Source organism: Notolepis coatsorum, assembly GCF_963971535.1.
Source record: "Notolepis coatsorum genome assembly, chromosome: 2".
NCBI lineage: Eukaryota > Metazoa > Chordata > Actinopteri > Aulopiformes > Paralepididae > Notolepis > Notolepis coatsorum.
In genome coordinates this window covers 57319807-57343496 of record NC_140166.1, presented here as the reverse complement: position 1 = coordinate 57343496, position 23690 = coordinate 57319807, and the positions used below count along the sequence as shown (strand labels likewise).

The 23690-nt window shown below is 41.4% G+C and overlaps 1 protein-coding gene across 1 annotated transcript in view; it reads right to left on the bottom strand.

The window, feature by feature from the left end:
* Positions 1 to 2761: 2761 nt before the first annotated feature.
* LOC311223374 (stereocilin) overlaps positions 2762 to 23690 on the bottom strand; it is a gene marked incomplete at both ends in the record, with an annotated part of 110536 nt that continues 89607 nt past the window's right edge. Inside the window, 2 exon segments of the mRNA XM_084308162.1 lie at positions 2762 to 2847; positions 3838 to 4027. Coding sequence (XP_084164288.1) covers positions 2762 to 2847; positions 3838 to 4027 — 276 coding nt within the window.

Genomic DNA, 23690 nt, shown 5'->3' with positions numbered 1-23690 from the left:
AGTGCTGTAGGTGTTAGGATGGAGGAGGTAGGTAGTGTTGTAGGTGTTAGGATGGAGGAGGTAGGTAGTGCTGTAGGTGTTAGGATGGAGGAGGTAGGTAGTGTTGTAGGTGTTAGGATGGAGGAGGTAGGTAGTGTTGTAGGTGTTAGGATGGAGGAGGTAGGTAGTGTTGTAGGTGTTAGGATGGAGGAGGTAGGTAGTGTTGTAGGTGTTAGGATGGAGGAGGTAGGTAGTGTTGTAGGTGTTAGGATGGAGGAGGTAGGTAGTGTTGTAGGTGTTAGGGTGGAGGAGGTAGGTAGTGTTGTAGGTGTTAGGATGGAGGAGGTAGGTAGTGTTGTAGGTGTTAGGATGGAGGAGGTAGGTAGTGTTGTAGGTGTTAGGATGGAGGAGGTAGGTAGTGTTGTAGGTGTTAGGATGGAGGAGGTAGGTAGTGTTGTAGGTGTTAGGATGGAGGAGGTAGGTAGTGTTGTAGGTGTTAGGGTGGAGGAGGTAGGTAGTGTTGTAGGTGTTAGGATGGAGGAGGTAGGTGGTGTTGTAGGTGTTAGGATGGAGGAGGTAGGTAGTGTTGTAGGTGTTAGGATGGAGGAGGTAGGTAGTGTTGTAGGTGTTAGGATGGAGGAGGTCGGTAGTGTTGTAGGTGTTAGGATGGAGGAGGTAGGTAGTGTTGTAGGTGTTAGGATGGAGGAGGTAGGTAGTGTTGTAGGTGTTAGGATGGAGGAGGTAGGTAGTGTTGTAGGTGTTAGGATGGAGGAGGTAGGTAGTGCTGTAGGTGTTAGGATGGAGGAGGTAGGTAGCGTTGTAGGTCAGAGAGTCATGTACGGACGAATCCACATTGGAATACAGGTACAGAGCAACACTGTGTGTCTACAACTAATCCAATACAGGAGCAGAGTAGAAACAGTACAGAAATAAAAAACACACACAGTATAAAAGGACAAATGCTAAGGTTGATATCAACATCCCCTAAAGTGCATGATGCATAGAGGCACAGTTTACAGTAAAAGTGCATAATAATCAAAGTGCGTGATGCATAGACACACAGAAACAGCACTTCCACAACCTGACTAATAACACACCAAATTAAAAATAAGATAATATACAAATCTAGCCTTTGGAGTTATTCAGGCTGCGCACAGCACTGGGGCAGAAGCTCTCAGTAAACCGAGAGGTAGAGCATGTGATAGAGCGGTAGCGTCTGCCCGACGGGAGGGGGACGAAGAGGCCTGCGGCTGGGTGACCAGAGGGGAGGGGGACAAAGAGGCCTGCGGCTGGATGACCAGAGGGGAGGAGGGGGACGAAGAGGCCTGCGGCTGGGTGACCAGAGGGGTCGTGGATGATGCCAGAGGCACGGGAAAGCAGCCTGGCACCATAGATCTCTTCTAGAGCTGGCAGGCTAGACCTGATTGTCTTGCGTGCGAGACGCACAATTCTGTTCAGAGATTTCTTCTCCTGGTCTGTAATGTTACCAAACCATACAGTACAGGAGGAAGTAAGAATGCTCTCAATCACACAGCGATAGAAGTTATGTAGAATCACCCTGTTATTATAATAACTTTGTTTTATATAGCGCCTTTCATAAAACCCAAGGTCGCTTTACATAGGGGGGAAAACTAAAATAACAAACATAGTGGACAGACACAACATTCAAAGTAGGAAATTAGGGGTCAAAGGCCAAGTTGGAGAGGTGGGTTTTGTGGAGTTTATTAAAGGAGTCCAGAGTTGGGGCGTTGCGGAGTTCTGCGGGGAGGGAGTTCCAGAGGGTGGGAGCTGCCACACTGAAAGCTCTGTTCCCGAAGGTCCACAGTCTGGTTCGGGGGATGGAGAGCTGACCAGTGTCCGAGGATCCTAGGGACCGTGACTGAGTGTAGGGGTGGAGGAGGTCAGTGAGGTACTGAGGTGCCAGAGCGTGGAGGGACTTGTAGGTGAGCAGGAGGGTTTTGTAGGTGATGCAGGATTTGATGGGGAGCCAGTGGAGGTGGATGAGAGTGGGGGTGATGTGCTGCCAGGGTTTGGTGCGGGTTAGAACCCTGGCAGCTGAGTTTTGAACATACTGGAGCCTGTCCAGGGTTTTGCTTGGAACCCCGGACAGTACCCTGTTGCAGTAGTCCAGGCGGGAGGTAACGATTCAGTCACTAAGGAGTTATAGGTTTAAGGTGATTCAGGATTCAGTCACTAAGGAGTTATAGGTTTAAGGTGATTCAGTCACTAAGGAGTTATAGGTTTAAGGTGATTCAGCCACTAAGGAGTTATAGGTTTGAGGTGATTCAGTCACTAAGGAGTTATAGGTTCAAGGTGATTCAGGAGTCAGTCAAGGACCAGCATACAATTGGAACACAGTTCAAAATCTTTATTGTATGTACAAATGTAACAATGTAACAATGCCATGAAAAAGAAGAAATAAATACAAATGTGTGTGTGTGTGTGCGCGCATGCATTTGTACATGTGTTTGTGCATGTGTCGGTGTGTGTGTGTGTGTGTGTGTCTGTGTGTGTGTGTTTGCGTGCACGTGTGCGTGTGCGCGTGTGTGTGTGTGTGTGTGTGCGCGTATGTGTGTGTGTGTCTGTGTGTGTGTGTGTGTGTGTGTGTGTGTGTCTGTGTCTGTGTCTGTGTCTGTGTGTGTGTGTGTGTGTGTGTGTGTGTGTGTGTGTGTGTGTGTGTGTGTGTGTGTGTCTGTGTGTCTGTGTGTCTGTGTGTGTGTGTGTGTGTGTGTGTGTGTGTGTGTGTGTGTGTGTGTGTGTGTGTGTGCCTGTAATGCATGTGTTAAAACAGTTGCCATAACATACAGCAGATAGTAAACAGGAGCACGGTGAGGTCGTCCGTCAGGACTCTTGGAGAGAAGTTCCTTCCTGCAAAACAAAATGATGAACAGAACATATTAAAAAACAATATCACCACCTTGTGAATATTCACTGAAAATAACTCAATACACCTGCATATAACTCTGTATGATAGCAGGTACAATAATGCTGTATAATATATTTATTCTTACCATATATATATATATCTATCCACATCTGTCTGTACATACCTGCATATAATAATTGTACATAACTGTAGATACTATATCTTTATCAGTACATATCCCTTACCTACTCTTACTAGTTACGCTGCTGGCCAGTATGACTTACTACCATAGTGTCTTTATACCTGTATCACTGTACATATTAATACTACAACTCTGTACATACATCTGATTAGCACTATTACGCAGTAGTACTAAATTATATATTTTAAATCCAGTTTAATCACCTGCACATTGTATATTATTATTGTACTTTACTGTTACATTTGCACTCTGGTTGGAGGCCAAACTTATTTTGATTGTATAATGACAATAAATGGGAATACATCTAAATGAACTAAACCAGAGGTCAACACTCACCTCTCAGAGGTCAACACTCACCTCTCAGAGGTCAACACTCACCTCTCAGAGGTCAACACTCACCTCTCAGGTCAACACTCACCTCTCAGAGGTCAACACTCACCTCTCAGGTCAACACTCACCTCTCAGAGGTCAACACTCACCTCTCAGAGGTCAACACTCACCTCTCAGGTCAACACTCACCTCTCAGAGGTCAACACTCACCTCTCAGGTCAACACTCACCTCTCAGAGGTCAACACTCACCTCTCAGAGGTCGACACTCACCTCTCAGAGGTCGACACTCACCTCTCAGAGGTCGACACTCACCTCTCAGAGGTCGACACTCACCTCTCAGAGGTCGACACTCACCTCTCAGAGGTCAATACTCACCTCTCAGAGGTCGACACTCACCTCTTAGAGGTCAACACTCGCCTCTCAGAGGTCGACACTCACCTCTCAGAGGTCAACACTCACCTCTCAGAGGTCGACACTCACCTCTCAGAGGTCGACACTCACCTCGTAGTTCCAGCAGGATGTCTCCCTCGTACTGAACCAGGGTGACGGCGTGTCTCTGAGCGCCGTCCAGCTCTGCCCACTGCTGCTCCGTCACGGCCCAGGCCTGCTCCACCGTGAGCCAGGACAGCTGGGCAGCACTGAACACCACCTGGGAGACACAGAGACACAGAGACACAGAGACACACTGAAGATACTGAACACCACCTGGGAGACACAGAGACACAGAGACACACTGAAGATACTGAATACACTGAATATACTGAATGAGCTGCTGTGCTAAAATAATACGACAGGGCTCCATGGAGAAACCATGACACTCCCCTGACTAAAGGTTGTTTCTTTTATTTTTTGTATTGATCTTTTTCCCCCTCCTTTTTCCTCCGATTTTCTCCCATCCCAATGTTTAGTCGTTATGCCAATTCCCAATCCCCTTCCTGGTCGCTGCACACTTACCCCCCACAGTCGGTCTGGGAGAGTGGAGGCTACCACGTGCTTCCTCCGACACACGTCCAGCCAATCAACCGCTTCTTTTCACCTGGCAGCGCGGACTCTCACTGAGAGGGCGTAACGTGTGGAAGGATCACACTATCCCACTTAGATCCTATCCGCGCTGAGCAGGCGCCCCGACCGAACTGTAGGAGTCGCTGTTTACAACGACCCGGACCCACCCCACCAGCTTCTCCCACCCTCTAATACAGCCAATTGTATTAGTGTGAACGGCCAGCCAAGCTGGTGACAACCCCGGAGCTGTGAGCTGGATTCGAACAGGCGAGACTAAAGGTTGTTTCAAACTAAAAACGGCTTTATATTGTAGTCTGCCACGTTGTTCTGACCAGGATTACGTTCCTTTCTGCTCTGGTGATGCGCGCGCACACCGAGTCTGACGTATATACAGCGAACAGGTCTATACACAATACAAAAACAATATAAAAACATAAAAGTCAATCAATTAAACAATTTAAATAAATTAAAACAACTACAGACTGAGGTGAAATGGTTGGCCGTTATAGATTTAAACTGACCAATGGATTCTAAAGTCTTGAGTTTTATTAAAGTGCTTTGCAAAATGTTCCACGTGTGTCTGGGGCACAGAAGATAAAAGCAGACGTTCCTCATTCAGTGCAAACTCTGGGGACCTTAACCCTTTCGGTAGTGTGATAGTAAAGGGTTAACCTTCTGTAGTGTGGCAGTGAAAGGGTTAACCTGCTGTTGTGTGGCAGTGAAAGGGTTAACCTTCTGTGTATTGTCGCAGTGAAAGGGTTAACCGTTTTGTAGTGCGGCAGTGAAACGGTTAAGCGTGAACCAATCACCAGAGAGAGTGTGATAAGGTCCAGAGTGTGAGCCAATCACCAGAGAGAGTGTGATAAGGTCCAGAGTGTGAACCAATCACCAGAGAGAGTGTGATAAGGTCCAGAGTGAGGGCCAATCACCAGAGAGAGTGTGATAAGGTCCAGAGTGTGAACCAATCACCAGAGAGAGTGTGATAAGGTCCAGAGTGAGGGCCAATCACCAGAGAGAGTGTGATAAGGTCCAGAGTGTGAGCCAATCACCAGAGAGAGTGTGATAAGGTCCAGAGTGTGAACCAATCACCAGAGAGAGTGTGATAAGGTCCAGAGTGAGGGCCAATCACCAGAGAGAGTGTGATAAGGTCCAGAGTGTGAGCCAATCACCAGAGAGAGTGTGATAAGGTCCAGAGTGTGAGCCAATCACCAGAGAGAGTGTGATAAGGTCCAGAGAGTGAGCCAATCACCAGAGAGAGTGTGATAAGGTCCAGAGTGAGGGCCAATCACCAGAGAGAGTGTGATAAGGTCCAGAGAGTGAGCCAATCACCAGAGAGAGTGTGATAAGGTCCAGAGTGTGAACCAATCACCAGAGAGAGTGTGATAAGGTCCAGAGTGAGGGCCAATCACCAGAGAGAGTGTGATAAGGTCCAGAGTGTGAGCCAATCACCAGAGAGAGTGTGATAAGGTCCAGAGTGTGAACCAATCACCAGAGAGAGTGTGATAAGGTCCAGAGTGAGGGCCAATCACCAGAGAGAGTGTGATAAGGTCCAGAGTGTGAGCCAATCACCAGAGAGAGTGTGATAAGGTCCAGAGTGTGAGCCAATCACCAGAGAGAGTGTGATAAGGTCCAGAGAGTGAGCCAATCACCAGAGAGAGTGTGATAAGGTCCAGAGTGAGGGCCAATCACCAGAGAGAGTGTGATAAGGTCCAGAGAGTGAGCCAATCACCAGAGAGAGTGTGATAAGGTCCAGAGTGTGAGCCAATCACCAGAGAGAGTGTGATAAGGTCCAGAGTGTGAACCAATCACCAGAGAGAGTGTGATAAGGTCCAGAGTGTGAACCAATCACCAGAGAGAGTGTGATAAGGTCCAGAGAGTGAGCCAATCACCAGAGAGAGTGTGATAAGGTCCAGAGAGTGAGCCAATCACCAGAGAGAGTGTGATAAGGTACAGAGTGTGAGCCAATCACCAGAGAGAGTGTGACAAGGTCCAGAGTGTTAGCCAATCACCAGAGAGAGTGTGATAAGGTCCAGACTAGAGTGAGGGCCAATCACCAGAGAGAGTGTGATAAGGTCCAGAGAGTGAGCCAATCACCAGAGAGAGTGTGATAAGGTCCAGAGTGTGAGCCAATCACCAGAGAGAGTGTGATAAGGTCCAGAGTGTAAACCAATCACCAGAGAGAGTGTGATAAGGTCCAGAGTGTGAACCAATCACCATAGAGAGTGTGATAAGGTCCAGAGAGTGAGCCAATCACCAGAGAGAGTGTGATAAGGTCCAGAGAGTGAGCCAATCACCAGAGAGAGTGTGATAAGGTCCAGAGTGTGAGCCAATCACCAGAGAGAGTGTGACAAGGTCCAGAGTGTTAGCCAATCACCAGAGAGAGTGTGATAAGGCCCAGAGTGTGAGCCAATCACCAGAGAGAGTGTGATAAGGCCCAGAGTTGTACAAAATGTCTCTGTCCGTTTTAAAAATAAGACAACTGTCACATTCAACAACCGTATCGCGAATTCTGTAATTGAAAGCAGAGAGAGTGGTGAAGAAAAAGATGTAATAGGCCTGACCCGGGGTGGGCGTCGGTCTAATAAGCCACTTAACGTTAACGGAGGAAGAGGTCAAAATGAGAATTATTGACACCCTGTTGCCCTTAATTAACCCGTCTCCCAATAAAGCTGATTAGTTTTCGTCAATTAATCCGCTAACCGAGCGCGCGGGACCTACGGGGGCGTTTTATTTTCTCGGGGGAAATCAACGAGTCTGGGTGGTTTGTAAAGTAAAGGATCGCCGTTTATCCTTGGGATCCTTGATGACCATCATAGCCAATTAGGGAATGATATATAGCTCAGAGATGGATGTGCGCGCGTGGGATGTACTGGGCACGCGTCGAAACTCTGGGTTTACACAGAAACAGATGCCAATGCAAGTCACGTCTCTCAAGACTGTCCCGGTGTCTCTGTCCTGGTGTCTCTGAGAGGACTGTGTAACATGCGTTACTTTATGAAGAAGATGTCAATGTGTTGATAAGTGAAGTGTGGGCCCAATATGTTAGGATGTGCAAATGTCAGCATATTTGGGTCACTTGACCTTTAAGATTCCAGGTATGGGTGTGGTTAGGGGCGGTCCTAACCATCAGGGGGCCATCTTGGATTGGAATCATGGCCTCATGGAGTTTTGTTTGCTACTGCTATTGTGAGAGGAAGGAGGGATTTTGCCAGGCCTCCAAAAACATTCTTCAGTAACCAAGGACAGGTCAGCTGCAGTGGTGCTTCCCAGTGGATTACTATTTTTGCCTTTCCTTTTTCTAAGATGTGGATCAACCCAGGACTTATCACCTTTTGGACACTCAAAGGTTTGAGTGTTGCTGGACAATACTAGCTCTACCATGCAGGCTGCATGGTCGGGTAGGCCTGAACATTATAACATGGTTGCATTAGACATGGTAACATTAACATGGTTACATTAGACATGGTAACATTATAACATGGTTGCATTAGACATGGTAACATTATAACATGGTTGCATTAGACATGGTAACATTAACATGGTTGCATTAGACATGGTAACATTATAACATGGTTGCACTAGACATGGTAACATTAACATGGTTACATTAGACATGGTAACATAATAACATGGTTGCATTAGACATGGTAACATTAACATGGTTACATTAGACATGGTAACATTATAACATGGTTGCATTAGACATGGTAACATTAACATGGTTACATTAGACATGGTAACATTATAACATGGTTGCATTAGACATGGTAACATTAACATGGTTACATTAGACATGGTAACATTATAACATGGTTGCATTAGACATGGTAACATTATAACATGGTTGCATTAGACATGGTAACATTAACATGGTTGCATTAGACATGGTAACATTATAACATGGTTGCACTAGACATGGTAACATTAACATGGTTACATTAGACATGGTAACATAATAACATGGTTGCATTAGACATGGTAACATTAACATGGTTACATTAGACATGGTAACATTATAACATGGTTGCATTAGACATGGTAACATTAACATGGTTACATTAGACATGGTAACATTATAACATGGTTGCATTAGACATGGTAACATTAACATGGTTACATTAGACATGGTAACATTATAACATGGTTGCATTAGACATGGTAACATTATAACATGGTTGCATTAGACATGGTAACATTAACATGGTTGCATTAGACATGGTAACATTATAACATGGTTGCACTAGACATGGTAACATTATAACATGGTTACATTAAACATGGTAACATTATAACATGGTTGCATTAGACATGGTAACATTATAACATGGTTGCACTAGACATGGTAACATTAACATGGTTACATTAGACATGGTAACATAATAACATGGTTGCATTAGACATGGTAACATTAACATGGTTACATTAGACATGGTAACATAATAACATGGTTGCATTAGACATGGTAACATTAACATGGATACATTAGACATGGTAACATTATAACATGGTTGCATTAGACATGGTAACATTAACATGGTTACATTAGACATGGTAACATTATAACATGGTTGCATTAGACATGGTAACATTAACATGGTTACATTAGACATGGTAACATTATAACATGGTTGCATTAGACATGGTAACATTAACATGGTTACATTAGACATGGTAACATTATAACATGGTTGCATTAGACATGGTAACATTATAACATGGTTGCATTAGACATGGTAACATTAACATGGTTGCATTAGACATGGTAACATTATAACATGGTTGCACTAGACATGGTAACATTATAACATGGTTACATTAGACATGGTAACATTATAACATGGTTGCATTAGACATGGTAACATTATAACATGGTTGCACTAGACATGGTAACATTAACATGGTTACATTAGACATGGTAACATAATAACATGGTTGCATTAGACATGGTAACATTAACATGGTTACATTAGACATGGTAACATAATAACATGGTTGCATTAGACATGGTAACATTAACATGGATACATTAGACATGGTAACATTATAACATGGTTGCATTAGACATGGTAACATTAACATGGTTACATTAGACATGGTAACATTATACCATGGTTGCATTAGACATGGTAACATTAACATGGTTACATTAGACATGGTAACATTATAACATGGTTGCATTAGACATGGTAACATTAACATGGTTACATTAGACATGGTAACATACGGTACATTAGACATGGTAAACATTTATGTTGGGGCTAATGGACTGTAAAGCTGACGGGCCCGTTCTTATTGGTTTGAGATGATTTTTGTTGTACCATACGTTGCTATGGGGTGCCCCATTTATTTTGATCTTCTTTTGGTTAATACAACACTTTGAATTTAACACTGTTCCAGTACTCTCATTCTTTATAGCTGAACAGGTTGTTTATTATTATCAAGCTTGTTACAGAAATGGCAACCACGAAGGGACCTTAAAAAAAAAACAGTAACAGTGTAAAATATTCTCTATGTTGTTGTTAAGAGCTTTTGTTTTGTTAGTTTGGGGTTGCTATACCATGGCTACACCTATGCATTCTCCTACTCCAGGGAGTATTGTCGAAGAAGAGGTTGCCTCAGACCGAGAAGAGGTTGCCTCAGACCAGGGAGAGGGAGAACTTGCTGAAGCTCTCATGGACTTCACGGCTGGCCCTTTTGTGACAAGGAGAGAGCCTGTACAGGAGCTAGCTGAGTCTCTTAATGACTTATATGTGAATGATGACTGCTCTGGGGGTAGTGAGGAACAGCAACCTGAGGTCACTGTTATCCATTCTGGCGCATTATCTACCTCTGGGATGGGGGAAGCCGAAGTAGCTACTGACATTACACAGTTTCAGTCACGTTTGAGTGCTGTGGAAAGAGAGATCCAGGCTTTCCATATAAATACAACTAGACAAGATGACATGCTCAGGTATTACATTGACCGTAAATGTCAACGACTACAACAGACTTTTCAGAGCGATATTAATAACCTCCAACAGTCAATGGTGGAGTGTTTGAAAAGACGAGACAAACAGCTTAATACCCAACCACAAAACCCCATCAGGAGGACTAGCACTCCTGTACGGGATGATACACCGTCTGTTCACTTTTCTGTTTTCAACCCTAGGAGCGAGCCTGCTGAGTTCAGAGGGAGCTCGAGGAGAGAAATGGGAGCACCTGTTCACAGCTACAAACTGCCGGTGAAAGTCGAGTTTCCTTGCTTTGGTGGTCCAGAGGACGACACTGATCCGCTGTCATACATAGAGAAGTGTGAAGAGTTCCTGGCCCTTCATCAGCTGACCCATGAAGGTATTTTGGCAACCCTAAATACTGTGCTAAAGGACACCGCCAAAGATTGGTGGCGGGTGGAAAGGTCAAGGGTCAAGACATGGGCACAGTTTAAGTCATCATTTCTAAGGTCATTCCTCTCAGAAGACTATGAGGCGGAAGGAGAGAAAAGGCTTCGGGATCGGATTCAAGGCCAAAAGGAGAGTATTAGAGACTTTGCATTCCAATATAGGGCGTTGTGTATGCGTTGGAGGCCAGGTTACAGTGAAAAGGAGATAGTCAATCTCATTTTGCGCAACTGCAATCCCAAGTTAGCTAGTAGTGTTAGAGGAACCGCCCACACAGTTGATGAGCTGGTGAGAATCGGGACTCTCATTGAAGCTGACTGGGCTAGTCAGTCTTCCTATTGGGATAAAGTCAATGCTAATGCAAGTAGAGACAGAGAGTGGGGAAAGAAACCCAAACCGAGTAAGGATTCCCCCCAGCCAAAGGAGAGCTACAGGGGACTAGGACCAGGGTATGTGAGCACACTCATGCATGACTCCCCTAGTGGCTCCAGCATTCAAGGACTCCAGAGTAAGATTGTAGTTCCAATATTGGTTCGTGGAGTGAGGTGCAATGCATTGCTGGACACAGGGGCTACATACACCCTGCTGCAAGAGTCTCTCTGGACACACATAAAGAAACCTCAGGAATCCTTGACATCAAGTCCAGAGCAATCATTCCTCCTGGCAGACGGAAAAGTTCATCCTGCTTGGGGGCGGGCTAAACTTTGTTTTGAGTTGCATGAGGACTTATGGCTGATGGATGCCTACGTTATGAGCAAAGAACACTTGGCCTTCCCAGTTGTGTTAGGCCTTGACTTCCTGTTTAAGACGGGAATCCAACTTGACTTTAAGTCGGGGACATATGGGATTAGGCATGGAGGGAAACTCCAGTTCCATCGCTTTCTTCAAGAGGAGGTAGGATGGGAGGGTCACTGGGATGAAAAGAGGAAGCCCTTGGTGGGGCTGTACTTAGCAGCAACCCCTGTAGCCCAGCAAGAAGTCAATCTCCAAGTACTTGTCAGCAAGGCTGACGTGGATCAGTCCACCAAGGAAGCCCTACATCACCTTCTACTCCAGTGGCCAAAGGTCTGTTCAGAGCAGCTTGGGCAAACAGAGGTGGTGACACACACCATCCAAACGACAGATGAGCAGCCAGTTCGAAAAAAGGCATATCGGGTCTCACCGAAGAAAAAGGCTGTGGTGGATAGGGAAGTGAAGTCCATGCTGGAAAAAGGCATTATCCAACCTTCCAAGTCTCCTTGGGCTGCGCCTATGGTAATCGTTAAGAAAAAGGATGGAGGCGATCGCCCCTGTGTGGACTATAGGGGTCTCAACTCCAAGACCCCTCTTGATGCCTACCCTATGCCAAACATTCATGAAATCTTGGAATCACTGAATGGTGCAAAGGTGTTCAGCACCTTAGACCTCAAAAGTGGCTACTGGCAGGTGAGGATGGATCCAGCCAGTAGGCAGAAAACTGCCTTTGTGACCCATGCCGGACTCTTTGAATTTAGTCATGCCTTTTGGCTTGAAGAATGCTGCTGCTACATTTCAGCGCTTAATGGAAGTGGTGCTAGCCGATCTTAAGGGAGTCACGTGCTTTGTTTACATAGATGACATTATAGTCTATTCAAAATCTGAAGCACAGCACCTTCAGGATCTGGCTGATGTTTTTCTCCGCCTGCAGAAGGCAAACCTCATCTTGAACCTCAAGAAGTGCAACTTAATGCAACACCGCTTGCAGTTCATTGGACACATTGTGACTACCGAGGGAATTGTCACCGACAACCAAAAGGTTGAGGCAGTCCAGGTCTTTCCTACTCCCATGACACTACCGGAGGTCGCACATTTTCTGGGAATGGTGGGCTGGTACCATAGGTTCATTCCTAGGTTTGCAGAACGGTCTGCAGCCCTTAATGCCCTGAAAAAGAAAGATGTAAAATGGCAATGGACACCAGAGTGCCAAGGCGCATTCGAGGACCTCAAGGCAGCACTCCAGTCAGCTCCTATCTTGCAACAGCCAGACTACAGCCTGCCATTCACACTGCAGACCAATGCTAGTGGGATTGGCTTGGGAGCCGTACTGACCCAGCAGAGAGACGGACAGGACCATGTTCTTGCTTTTGCCTCAAGATTGTTGAAGCCAGCTGAAATCAACTATTCTGTCGCAGAGCGAGAATGTCTTGCTGTTGTATGGGCCGTGGAGAAGTGGCGGGCCTTGATCGAGGGTCAACGGTTTGAAGTAATTACCGACCACGCTGCCCTTGTTTGGGCTTTCAACAACCCCAAACCCACATCAAGGCTCATCAGGTGGACCATTCGGCTTCAGGATTTTGATTTCCAGGTGGTATACCGGAAGGGAAAATTGAACGTGGTACCTGATGCTTTGTCACGGGCATTCACAACCCCAGACTCCATCGCTGCGGCCTGTGTGACCAAGCAGAACAAAAGTGATTCTTCGGGATGCGATCTACCAACGGATTGGGCAGAGATTGCTGACGCCCAAGCTGCTGACGCAGAGTCCCAAGCGTTGATGGAGGAGATAGGAAAAGGAAATCCTAAAGCAAGTCGGATAGTCTATGTTATTGAAAATGGAATCCTGTTCAGACAAATACCTGGTCAAACTCTAGGCCACAAGTTACAGCTTTTCGTGCCTAGATCACTAAGGGAGTCCTTTCTGAAGTATTATCATGACAACCCGCTTAGTGGTCACATGGGAAGGCTGAAGACACTGTTGCGACTGCTGGAGGTAGCCTACTGGCCTCAAGTCAGGAATGATGTGTGGGCCTATACAAAGAACTGTCTCATATGCCAGCAGTACAAACCTGGGTGTCAGAAACCGGCGGGTTTCCTTCAGTCCACCACGGTCAGCGAACCAGGGGAGATGTTGGGGATTGACTTGATGGGTCCTTTCCCCAGAAGTAAGAAGGGGAATCAGTATCTTCTGGTTATAGTAGACTACTGTTCTAAGTGGGTGGAACACTTCCCTTTACGAGACTCCAAAACACCAAAGATAATACATATCCTCAGACAGGAGATCTTCCTTCGTTGGGGAACCCCAAAGTACCTCTTATCTGACAGGGGTCCACAGTTCACCAGCCATCTCTTAAAAGAACTCTGTCGCCAGTGGGGTGTAGTAAAAAAACTGACCACAAGCTACCACCCCCAAACTAACTTGACCGAGAGAGTCAACAGAAACCTGAAGACCATGGTGGCCTCTTACGTCAAAGGTCAGCATCAGGATTGGGATCTGTGGTTGGGCGAGTTCCGCTTTGCCATCAACACCGCCTACCATGAGAGTACTAGGTTCACTCCCGCAAAGATTGCGCTGGGAAGAAAATTGAAAGGACCTCTGGAGCGACTTCTATATCGGCCTCCCAAGCCGGACCAAAAGGCCTACTCCATGTTAGAAAGGCAACAGCAAATCCTGCAACAAGTTCAGCAAAATGTGGCTCAGGCCCAGGAGCATCAAGCTCGAAGCTACAATAGAAGGAGGTCTCCTGTCACATACCAAGTAGGAGAGAAGGTATGGGTTAAGCTGCACCCACAGTCTGATGCCAAGGTCATGTTTATGGCAAAACTTGCTCCAAAGTGGAGAGGGCCAGCCACAGTTCTCAGACATTTAGGGTCAGTGAACTACAGAGTAGCCATGGATAGCAGTCCCACCACCCATGAAACCTTGCATGTTGAGAACATGAAGATGTTTTATGGTGGTGGTACTACGCTTGGTGGGGGGGATGTGTAACATGCGTTACTTTATGAAGAAGATGTCAATGTGTTGATAAGTGAAGTGTGGGCCCAATATGTTAGGATGTGCAAATGTCAGCATATTTGGGTCACTTGACCTTTAAGATTCCAGGTATGGGTGTGGTTAGGGGCGGTCCTAACCATCAGGGGGCCATCTTGGATTGGAATCATGGCCTCATGGAGTTTTGTTTGCTACTGCTATTGTGAGAGGAAGGAGGGATTTTGCCAGGCCTCCAAAAACATTCTTCAGTAACCAAGGACAGGTCAGCTGCAGTGGTGCTTCCCAGTGGATTACTATTTTTGCCTTTCCTTTTTCTAAGATGTGGATCAACCAAGGACTTATCACCTTTTGGACACTCAAAGGTTTGAGTGTTGCTGGACAATACTAGCTCTACCATGCAGGCTGCATGGTCGGGTAGGCCTGAACATTATAACATGGTTGCATTAGACATGGTAACATTAACATGGTTACATTAGACATGGTAACATTATAACATGGTTGCATTAGACATGGTAACATTATAACATGGTTGCATTAGACATGGTAACATTAACATGGTTGCATTAGACATGGTAACATTATAACATGGTTGCACTAGACATGGTAACATTAACATGGTTACATTAGACATGGTAACATAATAACATGGTTGCATTAGACATGGTAACATTAACATGGTTACATTAGACATGGTAACATTATAACATGGTTGCATTAGACATGGTAACATTAACATGGTTACATTAGACATGGTAACATTATAACATGGTTGCATTAGACATGGTAACATTAACATGGTTACATTAGACATGGTAACATTATAACATGGTTGCATTAGACATGGTAACATTATAACATGGTTGCATTAGACATGGTAACATTAACATGGTTGCATTAGACATGGTAACATTATAACATGGTTGCATTAGACATGGTAACATTAACATGGTTGCATTAGACATGGTAACATTATAACATGGTTGCACTAGACATGGTAACATTAACATGGTTACATTAGACATGGTAACATAATAACATGGTTGCATTAGACATGGTAACATTAACATGGTTACATTAGACATGGTAACATAATAACATGGTTGCATTAGACATGGTAACATTAACATGGTTACATTAGACATGGTAACATTATAACATGGTTGCATTAGACATGGTAACATTAACATGGTTACATTAGACATGGTAACATTATAACATGGTTGCATTAGACATGGTAACATTAACATGGTTACATTAGACATGGTAACATTATAACATGGTTGCATTAGACATGGTAACATTAACATGGTTACATTAGACATGGTAACATACGGTACATTAGACATGGTAAACATTTATGTTGGGGCTAATGGACTGTAAAGCTGACGGGACCGTTCTTATTGGTTTGAGATGATTTTTGTTGTACCATACGTTGCTATGGGGTGCCCCATTTATTTTGATCTTCTTTTGGTTAATACAACACTTTGAATTTAACACTGTTCCAGTACTCTCATTCTTTATAGCTGAACAGGTTGTTTATTATTATCAAGCTTGTTACAACTGTTGTCCTGGTGTCTCTGAGAGGACTGTTGTCCTGGTGTCTCTGAGAGGACTGTTGTCCTGGTGTCTCTGAGAGGACTGTTGTCCTGGTGTCTCTGAGAGGACTGTTGTCCTGGTGTCTCTGAGAGGACTGTTGTCCTGGTGTCTCTGAGAGGACTGTTGGTTTTTTTGCGTTTTCGTTTTAGTTAGTTCATTTTTTTGCGTTCTTTTTTTTGCGTAATTTTTTTGTTCGTTTGCGTTTTTTTTTTGTTTTTTGTTCTTTTTCGTTTTAGTTCGTAATTTTTATTTACATTCGTTTTTTTGCGTTTTCGTTTTAGTTCGTTCATTTTTTTGCGTAATTTTTTTGCGTTTTCGTTTTAGTTTGTTCGTTTTTTTGCGTTTTTTTGCGTTTTTTTTTTTGCGTTTTCTTTGTTTTTTGTTCTTTTTCGTTTTAGTTCGTAAATTTTTTGCGTTCGTTTTTTTGCGTTTTCGTTTGTTCGTTAATTTTTTTGCGTAATTTTTTAGCGTTTTCGTTTTAGTTTGTTCGTTTTTTTGCGTTTTTGTTTTAGTTCGTTCGTTTTTTTTGCGTTAGTTTTTTTACGTTTTCGTTTGTTAGTTCATTTTTTTTCGTACTTTTTTTGTTAGTTTTTTTGTGTTCTTTTTTTTTGTTCTTTTTTGTGTTCTTTTTTTGTGTTTTTCGTTTTAGTTCGTTAATTTTTTTGGTGGTCATGATGCTGCTTTGTCTGTCTGGAGGAACATCTACAGCTCAGTGGTGACCAGGTCTGTCTGACTACCTGAGTTTTTTTGCGTTTTCGTTTTAGTTAGTTCATTTTTTTGCGTTCTTTTTTTTGTTATTTTTGTGTTCGTTTTCGTTTTAGTTCGTTAGTTTTTTTGCGTTTTTTTTTTGTTTTTTTTCGTTTTAGTTCGTAAATTTTTTTGCGTTCGTTTTTTGCGTTTTTGTTTTAGTTTGTTAATTTTTTAGCGTTTTTTTTGCGTTTTCGTTTTAGTTCGTTATTTTTTTTGCGTTTTTGTTTTAGTTTGTTCGGTTTTTTGCGTTAGTTTTTTTGCGTTTTAGTTTTAGTTTTTTTGCATTCTTTTTTTCGTTCGTTTTTTTGTGTTTCTTTTTTGTTCTTTTTTTGCATTATTTTTTTGTCTCTGAGAGGACTGTTGTCCTGGTGTCTCTGAGAGGACTGTTGTCCTGGTGTCTCTGAGAGGACTGTTGTCCTGGTGTCTCTGAGAGGACTGTTGTCCTGGTGTCTCTGAGAGGACTGTTGTCCCGGTGTCTCTGAGAGGACTGTTGTCCTGGTGTCTCTGAGAGGACTGTTGTCCTGGTGTCTCTGAGAGGACTGTTGTCCTGGTGTCTCTGAGAGGACTGTTGGTTTTTTTGCGTTTTCGTTTTAGTTAGTTCATTTTTTTGCGTTCTTTTTTTTGCGTAATTTTTTTGTTCGTTTGCGTTTTTTTTTTGTTTTTTGTTCTTTTTCGTTTTAGTTCGTAATTTTTATTTACGTTCGTTTTTTTGCGTTTTCGTTTTAGTTTGTTCGTTTTTTTGCGTTTTTTTTTTTTTTTTTTTTTTGCGTTTTCTTTGTTTTTTGTTCTTTTTCGTTTTAGTTCGTAAATTTTTTGCGTTCGTTTTTTTGCGTTTTCGTTTGTTCGTTCATTTTTTTGCGTAATTTTTTAGCGTTTTCGTTTTAGTTTGTTCGTTTTTTTGCGTTTTTGTTTTAGTTCGTTCGTTTTTTTTGCGTTAGTTTTTTTACGTTTTCGTTTGTTAGTTCATTTTTTTTCGTACTTTTTTTTGTTAGTTTTTTTGTGTTCTTTTTTTTGTTCTTTTTTGTGTTCTTTTTTTGTGTTCTTTTTCGTTTTAGTTCGTTAATTTTTTTGGTGGTCATGATGCTGCTTTGTCTGTCTGGAGGAACATCTACAGCTCAGTGGTGACCAGGTCTGTCTGACTACCTGAGTTTTTTTGCGTTTTCGTTTTAGTTAGTTCATTTTTTTGCGTTCTTTTTTTTGTTATTTTTGTGTTCGTTTTCGTTTTAGTTCGTTAGTTTTTTTGCGTTTTTTTTTTGTTTTTTTTCGTTTTAGTTCGTAAATTTTTTTGCGTTCGTTTTTTGCGTTTTTGTTTTAGTTTGTTAATTTTTTAGCGTTTTTTTTGCGTTTTCGTTTTAGTTCGTTATTTTTTTTGCGTTTTTGTTTTAGTTTGTTCGGTTTTTTGCGTTAGTTTTTTTGCGTTTTAGTTTTAGTTTTTTTGCATTCTTTTTTTCGTTCGTTTTTTTGTGTTTCTTTTTTGTTCTTTTTTTGCATTATTTTTTTGTCTCTGAGAGAACTGTTGTCCTGGTGTCTCTGAGAGGACTGTTGTCCCGGTGTCTCTGAGAGGACTGTTGTCCTGGTGTCTCTGAGAGGGAGAGGAGGACTGTTGTCCTGGTGTCTCTGAGAGGAGGACTGTTGTCCTGGTGTCTCTGAGAGGACTGTTGTCCTGGTGTCTCTGAGAGGAGGACTGTTGTCCTGGTGTCTCTGAGAGATGTTGGGGCTAATGGACTGTAAAGCTGACGGGACCGTTCTTATTGGTTTGAGATGATTTTTGTTGTACCATACGTTGCTATGGGGTGCCCCATTTATTTTGATCTTCTTTTGGTTAATACAACACTTTGAATTTAACACTGTTCCAGTACTCTCATTCTTTATAGCTGAACAGGTTGTTTATTATTATCAAGCTTGTTACAACTGTTGTCCTGGTGTCTCTGAGAGGACTGTTGTCCTGGTGTCTCTGAGAGGACTGTTGTCCTGGTGTCTCTGAGAGGACTGTTGTCCTGGTGTCTCTGAGAGGACTGTTGTCCTGGTGTCTCTGAGAGGACTGTTGTCCTGGTGTCTCTGAGAGGACTGTTGGTTTTTTTGCGTTTTCGTTTTAGTTAGTTCATTTTTTTGCGTTCTTTTTTTTGCGTAATTTTTTTGTTCGTTTGCGTTTTTTTTTTGTTTTTTGTTCTTTTTCGTTTTAGTTCGTAATTTTTATTTACATTCGTTTTTTTGCGTTTTCGTTTTAGTTCGTTCATTTTTTTGCGTAATTTTTTTGCGTTTTCGTTTTAGTTTGTTCGTTTTTTTGCGTTTTTTTTTTTTTTTTTTTTTTGCGTTTTCTTTGTTTTTTGTTCTTTTTCGTTTTAGTTCGTAAATTTTTTGCGTTCGTTTTTTTGCGTTTTCGTTTGTTCGTTCATTTTTTTGCGTAATTTTTTAGCGTTTTCGTTTTAGTTTGTTCGTTTTTTTGCGTTTTTGTTTTAGTTCGTTCGTTTTTTTTGCGTTAGTTTTTTTACGTTTTCGTTTGTTAGTTCATTTTTTTTCGTACTTTTTTTGTTAGTTTTTTTGTGTTCTTTTTTTTTGTTCTTTTTTGTGTTCTTTTTTTGTGTTTTTCGTTTTAGTTCGTTAATTTTTTTGGTGGTCATGGTGCTGCTTTGTCTGTCTGGAGGAACATCTACAGCTCAGTGGTGACCAGGTCTGTCTGACTACCTGAGTTTTTTTGCGTTTTCGTTTTAGTTAGTTCATTTTTTTGCGTTCTTTTTTTTGTTATTTTTGTGTTCGTTTTCGTTTTAGTTCGTTAGTTTTTTTGCGTTTTTTTTTTGTTTTTTTTCGTTTTAGTTCGTAAATTTTTTTGCGTTCGTTTTTTGCGTTTTTGTTTTAGTTTGTTAATTTTTTAGCGTTTTTTTTGCGTTTTCGTTTTAGTTCGTTATTTTTTTTGCGTTTTTGTTTTAGTTTGTTCGGTTTTTTGCGTTAGTTTTTTTGCGTTTTAGTTTTAGTTTTTTTGCATTCTTTTTTTCGTTCGTTTTTTTGTGTTTCTTTTTTGTTCTTTTTTTGCATTCTTTTTTTGTCTCTGAGAGGACTGTTGTCCTGGTGTCTCTGAGAGGACTGTTGTCCTGGTGTCTCTGAGAGGACTGTTGTCCTGGTGTCTCTGAGAGGACTGTTGTCCTGGTGTCTCTGAGAGGACTGTTGTCCCGGTGTCTCTGAGAGGACTGTTGTCCTGGTGTCTCTGAGAGGACTGTTGTCCTGGTGTCTCTGAGAGGACTGTTGTCCTGGTGTCTCTGAGAGGACTGTTGGTTTTTTTGCGTTTTCGTTTTAGTTAGTTCATTTTTTTGCGTTCTTTTTTTTGCGTAATTTTTTTGTTCGTTTGCGTTTTTTTTTTGTTTTTTGTTCTTTTTCGTTTTAGTTCGTAATTTTTATTTACGTTCGTTTTTTTGCGTTTTCGTTTTAGTTTGTTCGTTTTTTTGCGTTTTTTTTTTTTTTTTTTTTTTGCGTTTTCTTTGTTTTTTGTTCTTTTTCGTTTTAGTTCGTAAATTTTTTGCGTTCGTTTTTTTGCGTTTTCGTTTGTTCGTTCATTTTTTTGCGTAATTTTTTAGCGTTTTCGTTTTAGTTTGTTCGTTTTTTTGCGTTTTTGTTTTAGTTCGTTCGTTTTTTTTGCGTTAGTTTTTTTACGTTTTCGTTTGTTAGTTCATTTTTTTTCGTACTTTTTTTGTTAGTTTTTTTGTGTTCTTTTTTTTTGTTCTTTTTTGTGTTCTTTTTTTGTGTTTTTCGTTTTAGTTCGTTAATTTTTTTGGTGGTCATGGTGCTGCTTTGTCTGTCTGGAGGAACATCTACAGCTCAGTGGTGACCAGGTCTGTCTGACTACCTGAGTTTTTTTGCGTTTTCGTTTTAGTTAGTTCATTTTTTTGCGTTCTTTTTTTTGTTATTTTTGTGTTCGTTTTCGTTTTAGTTCGTTAGTTTTTTTGCGTTTTTTTTTTGTTTTTTTTCGTTTTAGTTCGTAAATTTTTTTGCGTTCGTTTTTTGCGTTTTTGTTTTAGTTTGTTAATTTTTTAGCGTTTTTTTTGCGTTTTCGTTTTAGTTCGTTATTTTTTTTGCGTTTTTGTTTTAGTTTGTTCGGTTTTTTGCGTTAGTTTTTTTGCGTTTTAGTTTTAGTTTTTTTGCATTCTTTTTTTCGTTCGTTTTTTTGTGTTTCTTTTTTGTTCTTTTTTTGCATTATTTTTTTGTCTCTGAGAGGACTGTTGTCCTGGTGTCTCTGAGAGGACTGTTGTCCTGGTGTCTCTGAGAGGACTGTTGTCCTGGTGTCTCTGAGAGGACTGTTGTCCTGGTGTCTCTGAGAGGACTGTTGTCCCGGTGTCTCTGAGAGGACTGTTGTCCTGGTGTCTCTGAGAGGACTGTTGTCCTGGTGTCTCTGAGAGGACTGTTGTCCTGGTGTCTCTGAGAGGACTGTTGGTTTTTTTGCGTTTTCGTTTTAGTTAGTTCATTTTTTTGCGTTCTTTTTTTTGCGTAATTTTTTTGTTCGTTTGCGTTTTTTTTTTGTTTTTTGTTCTTTTTCGTTTTAGTTCGTAATTTTTATTTACGTTCGTTTTTTTGCGTTTTCGTTTTAGTTCGTTCATTTTTTTGCGTAATTTTTTTGCGTTTTCGTTTTAGTTTGTTCGTTTTTTTGCGTTTTTTTTTTAGTTTTTTTTTTTTTTTGCGTTTTCTTTGTTTTTTGTTCTTTTTTGTTTTAGTTCGTAAATTTTTTGCGTTTTCGTTTTTTTGCGTTTTCGTTTTAGTTCGTTCATTTTTTTGCGTAATTTTTTAGCGTTTTCGTTTTAGTTTGTTCGTTTTTTTGCGTTTTTGTTTTAGTTCGTTCGTTTTTTTTGCGTTAGTTTTTTTGCGTTTTCGTTTGTTAGTTCATTTTTTTTCGTACTTTTTTGTGTTCTTTTTTGTGTTCTTTTTTGTGTTCTTTTTCGTTTTAGTTCGTTAATTTTTTTGGTGGTCATGATGCTGCTTTGTCTGTCTGGAGGAACATCTACAGCTCAGTGGTGACCAGGTCTGTCTGACTACCTGAGTTTTTTTGCGTTTTCGTTTTAGTTAGTTCATTTTTTTGCGTTATTTTTTGTGTGTAATTTTTTTGTTCGTTTTCGTTTTAGTTCGTTAGTTTTTTTGCGTTTTTTTTTTGTTTTAGTTCGTAAATTTTTTTGCGTTAGTTTTTTGCGTTTTCGTTTTAGTTTGTTCATTTTTTAGCGTTTTTTTTTGCGTTTTCGTTTTAGTTCGTTATTTTTTTTGCGTTATTTCTTTGCGTTTTCGTTTTAGTTTGTTCGTTTTTTTGCGTTTTTGTTTTAGTTTGTTTGTTTTTTTTGCGTTTTCTTTGTTTTTTGTTCTTTTTCGTTTTAGTTCGTAAATTTTTTGCATTCGTTTTTTTGCGTTTTCGTTTTAGTTCGTTCTTTTTTTAGCGTAATTTTTTTGCGTTTTCGTTTTAGTTTGTTCGTTTTTTTGCGTTTTTGTTTTAGTTCGTTCGTATTTTTTGCGTTAGTTTTTTAGCGTTTTCGTTTGTTAGTTCATTTTTTTTCGTACTTTTTTTGTGTTCTTTTTTGTGTTCTTTTTTGTGTTCTTTTTAGTTTTAGTTCGTTAATTTTTTTGGTGGTCATGATGCTGCTTTGTCTGTCTGGAGGAACATCTACAGCTCAGTGGTGACCAGGTCTGTCTGACTACCTGAGTTTTTTTGCGTTTTCGTTTTAGTTAGTTCATTTTTTTGCGTTATTTTTTTTGTGTAATTTTTTTGTTCGTTTTCGTTTTAGTTCGTTCGTTTTTTTGCGTTTTTTTTTTTTTTTTGTTTTAGTTCGTAATTTTTTTTGCGTTCGTTTTTTGCGTTTTCGTTTTAGTTTGTTAATTTTTTTGCGTTTTTTTTGCGTTTTCGTTTTAGTTCGTTATTTTTTTGCGTTTTTGTTTTAGTTCGTTCGGTTTTTTGGTTAGTTTTTTTGCGTTTTCGTTTTAGTTTTTTTGCGTTCTTTTTTTCGTTCGTTTTTTTGTGTTCTTTCTTTTTTGTTCTTTTTTTGCATAATTTTTTTGTGTCTGAGAGGACTGTTGTCCTGGTGTCTCTGAGAGGACTGTTGTCCTGGTGTCTCTGAGAGGACTGTTGTCCTGGTGTCTCTGAGAGGACTGTTGTCCTGGTGTCTCTGAGAGGACTGTTGTCCTGGTGTCTCTGAGAGGACTGTTGTCCTGGTGTCTCTGAGAGGACTGTTGTCCTGGTGTCTCTCTCAGAGACACCAATCTTTCAAAATGTTCAGTTTCTATCTGTTGCTTATCTGTGTCTCACTACACACATGAGTGCATGCTTACCAACTGTCCGCCTGTTTTACTGCAACACTACTGTTAGTATAAAACTGAGTTCTTTGATTGATATGATGAGCCAGGAGACGAAGGTGAAGTCAATCGATGGTATTTATTGACACAGGAACACAGAGAGGAACAGTCCTGGAGACCACAGCCCTCCAGGGGGGCTGAGAGGCTCCAGAATGATGACACAATCATGGCTTAAATACTATGTGGGTTCCAAATTTAGCCAGCCACTGGTTAAAAATGATGATCAGACAGGCTTGGTCGTATATATGGTAGTAGTCTAAAGATGAATCTGGCTTTCTCCTCATAGTATAAACCTGGCCTGTGCCTGGATGGATACAGAGGTCACACAGGTCAATGTATTTCTATTCCTGGCTGGCGTCGTCACTCGACCCACTGGCCACATGCAGCGTGAGGGAGACGACCAGAGGAGCTTAGATAGAAGAGTTTAGAAGATATTAGATATTAATCTATCACTACTATCACTGACATCTAAGAATCCACCGCTTGAACGGCCCTTCTAAGGTTTCTCTCCTCCACACTGCCTGTGGTGCATTTTTTCCTAT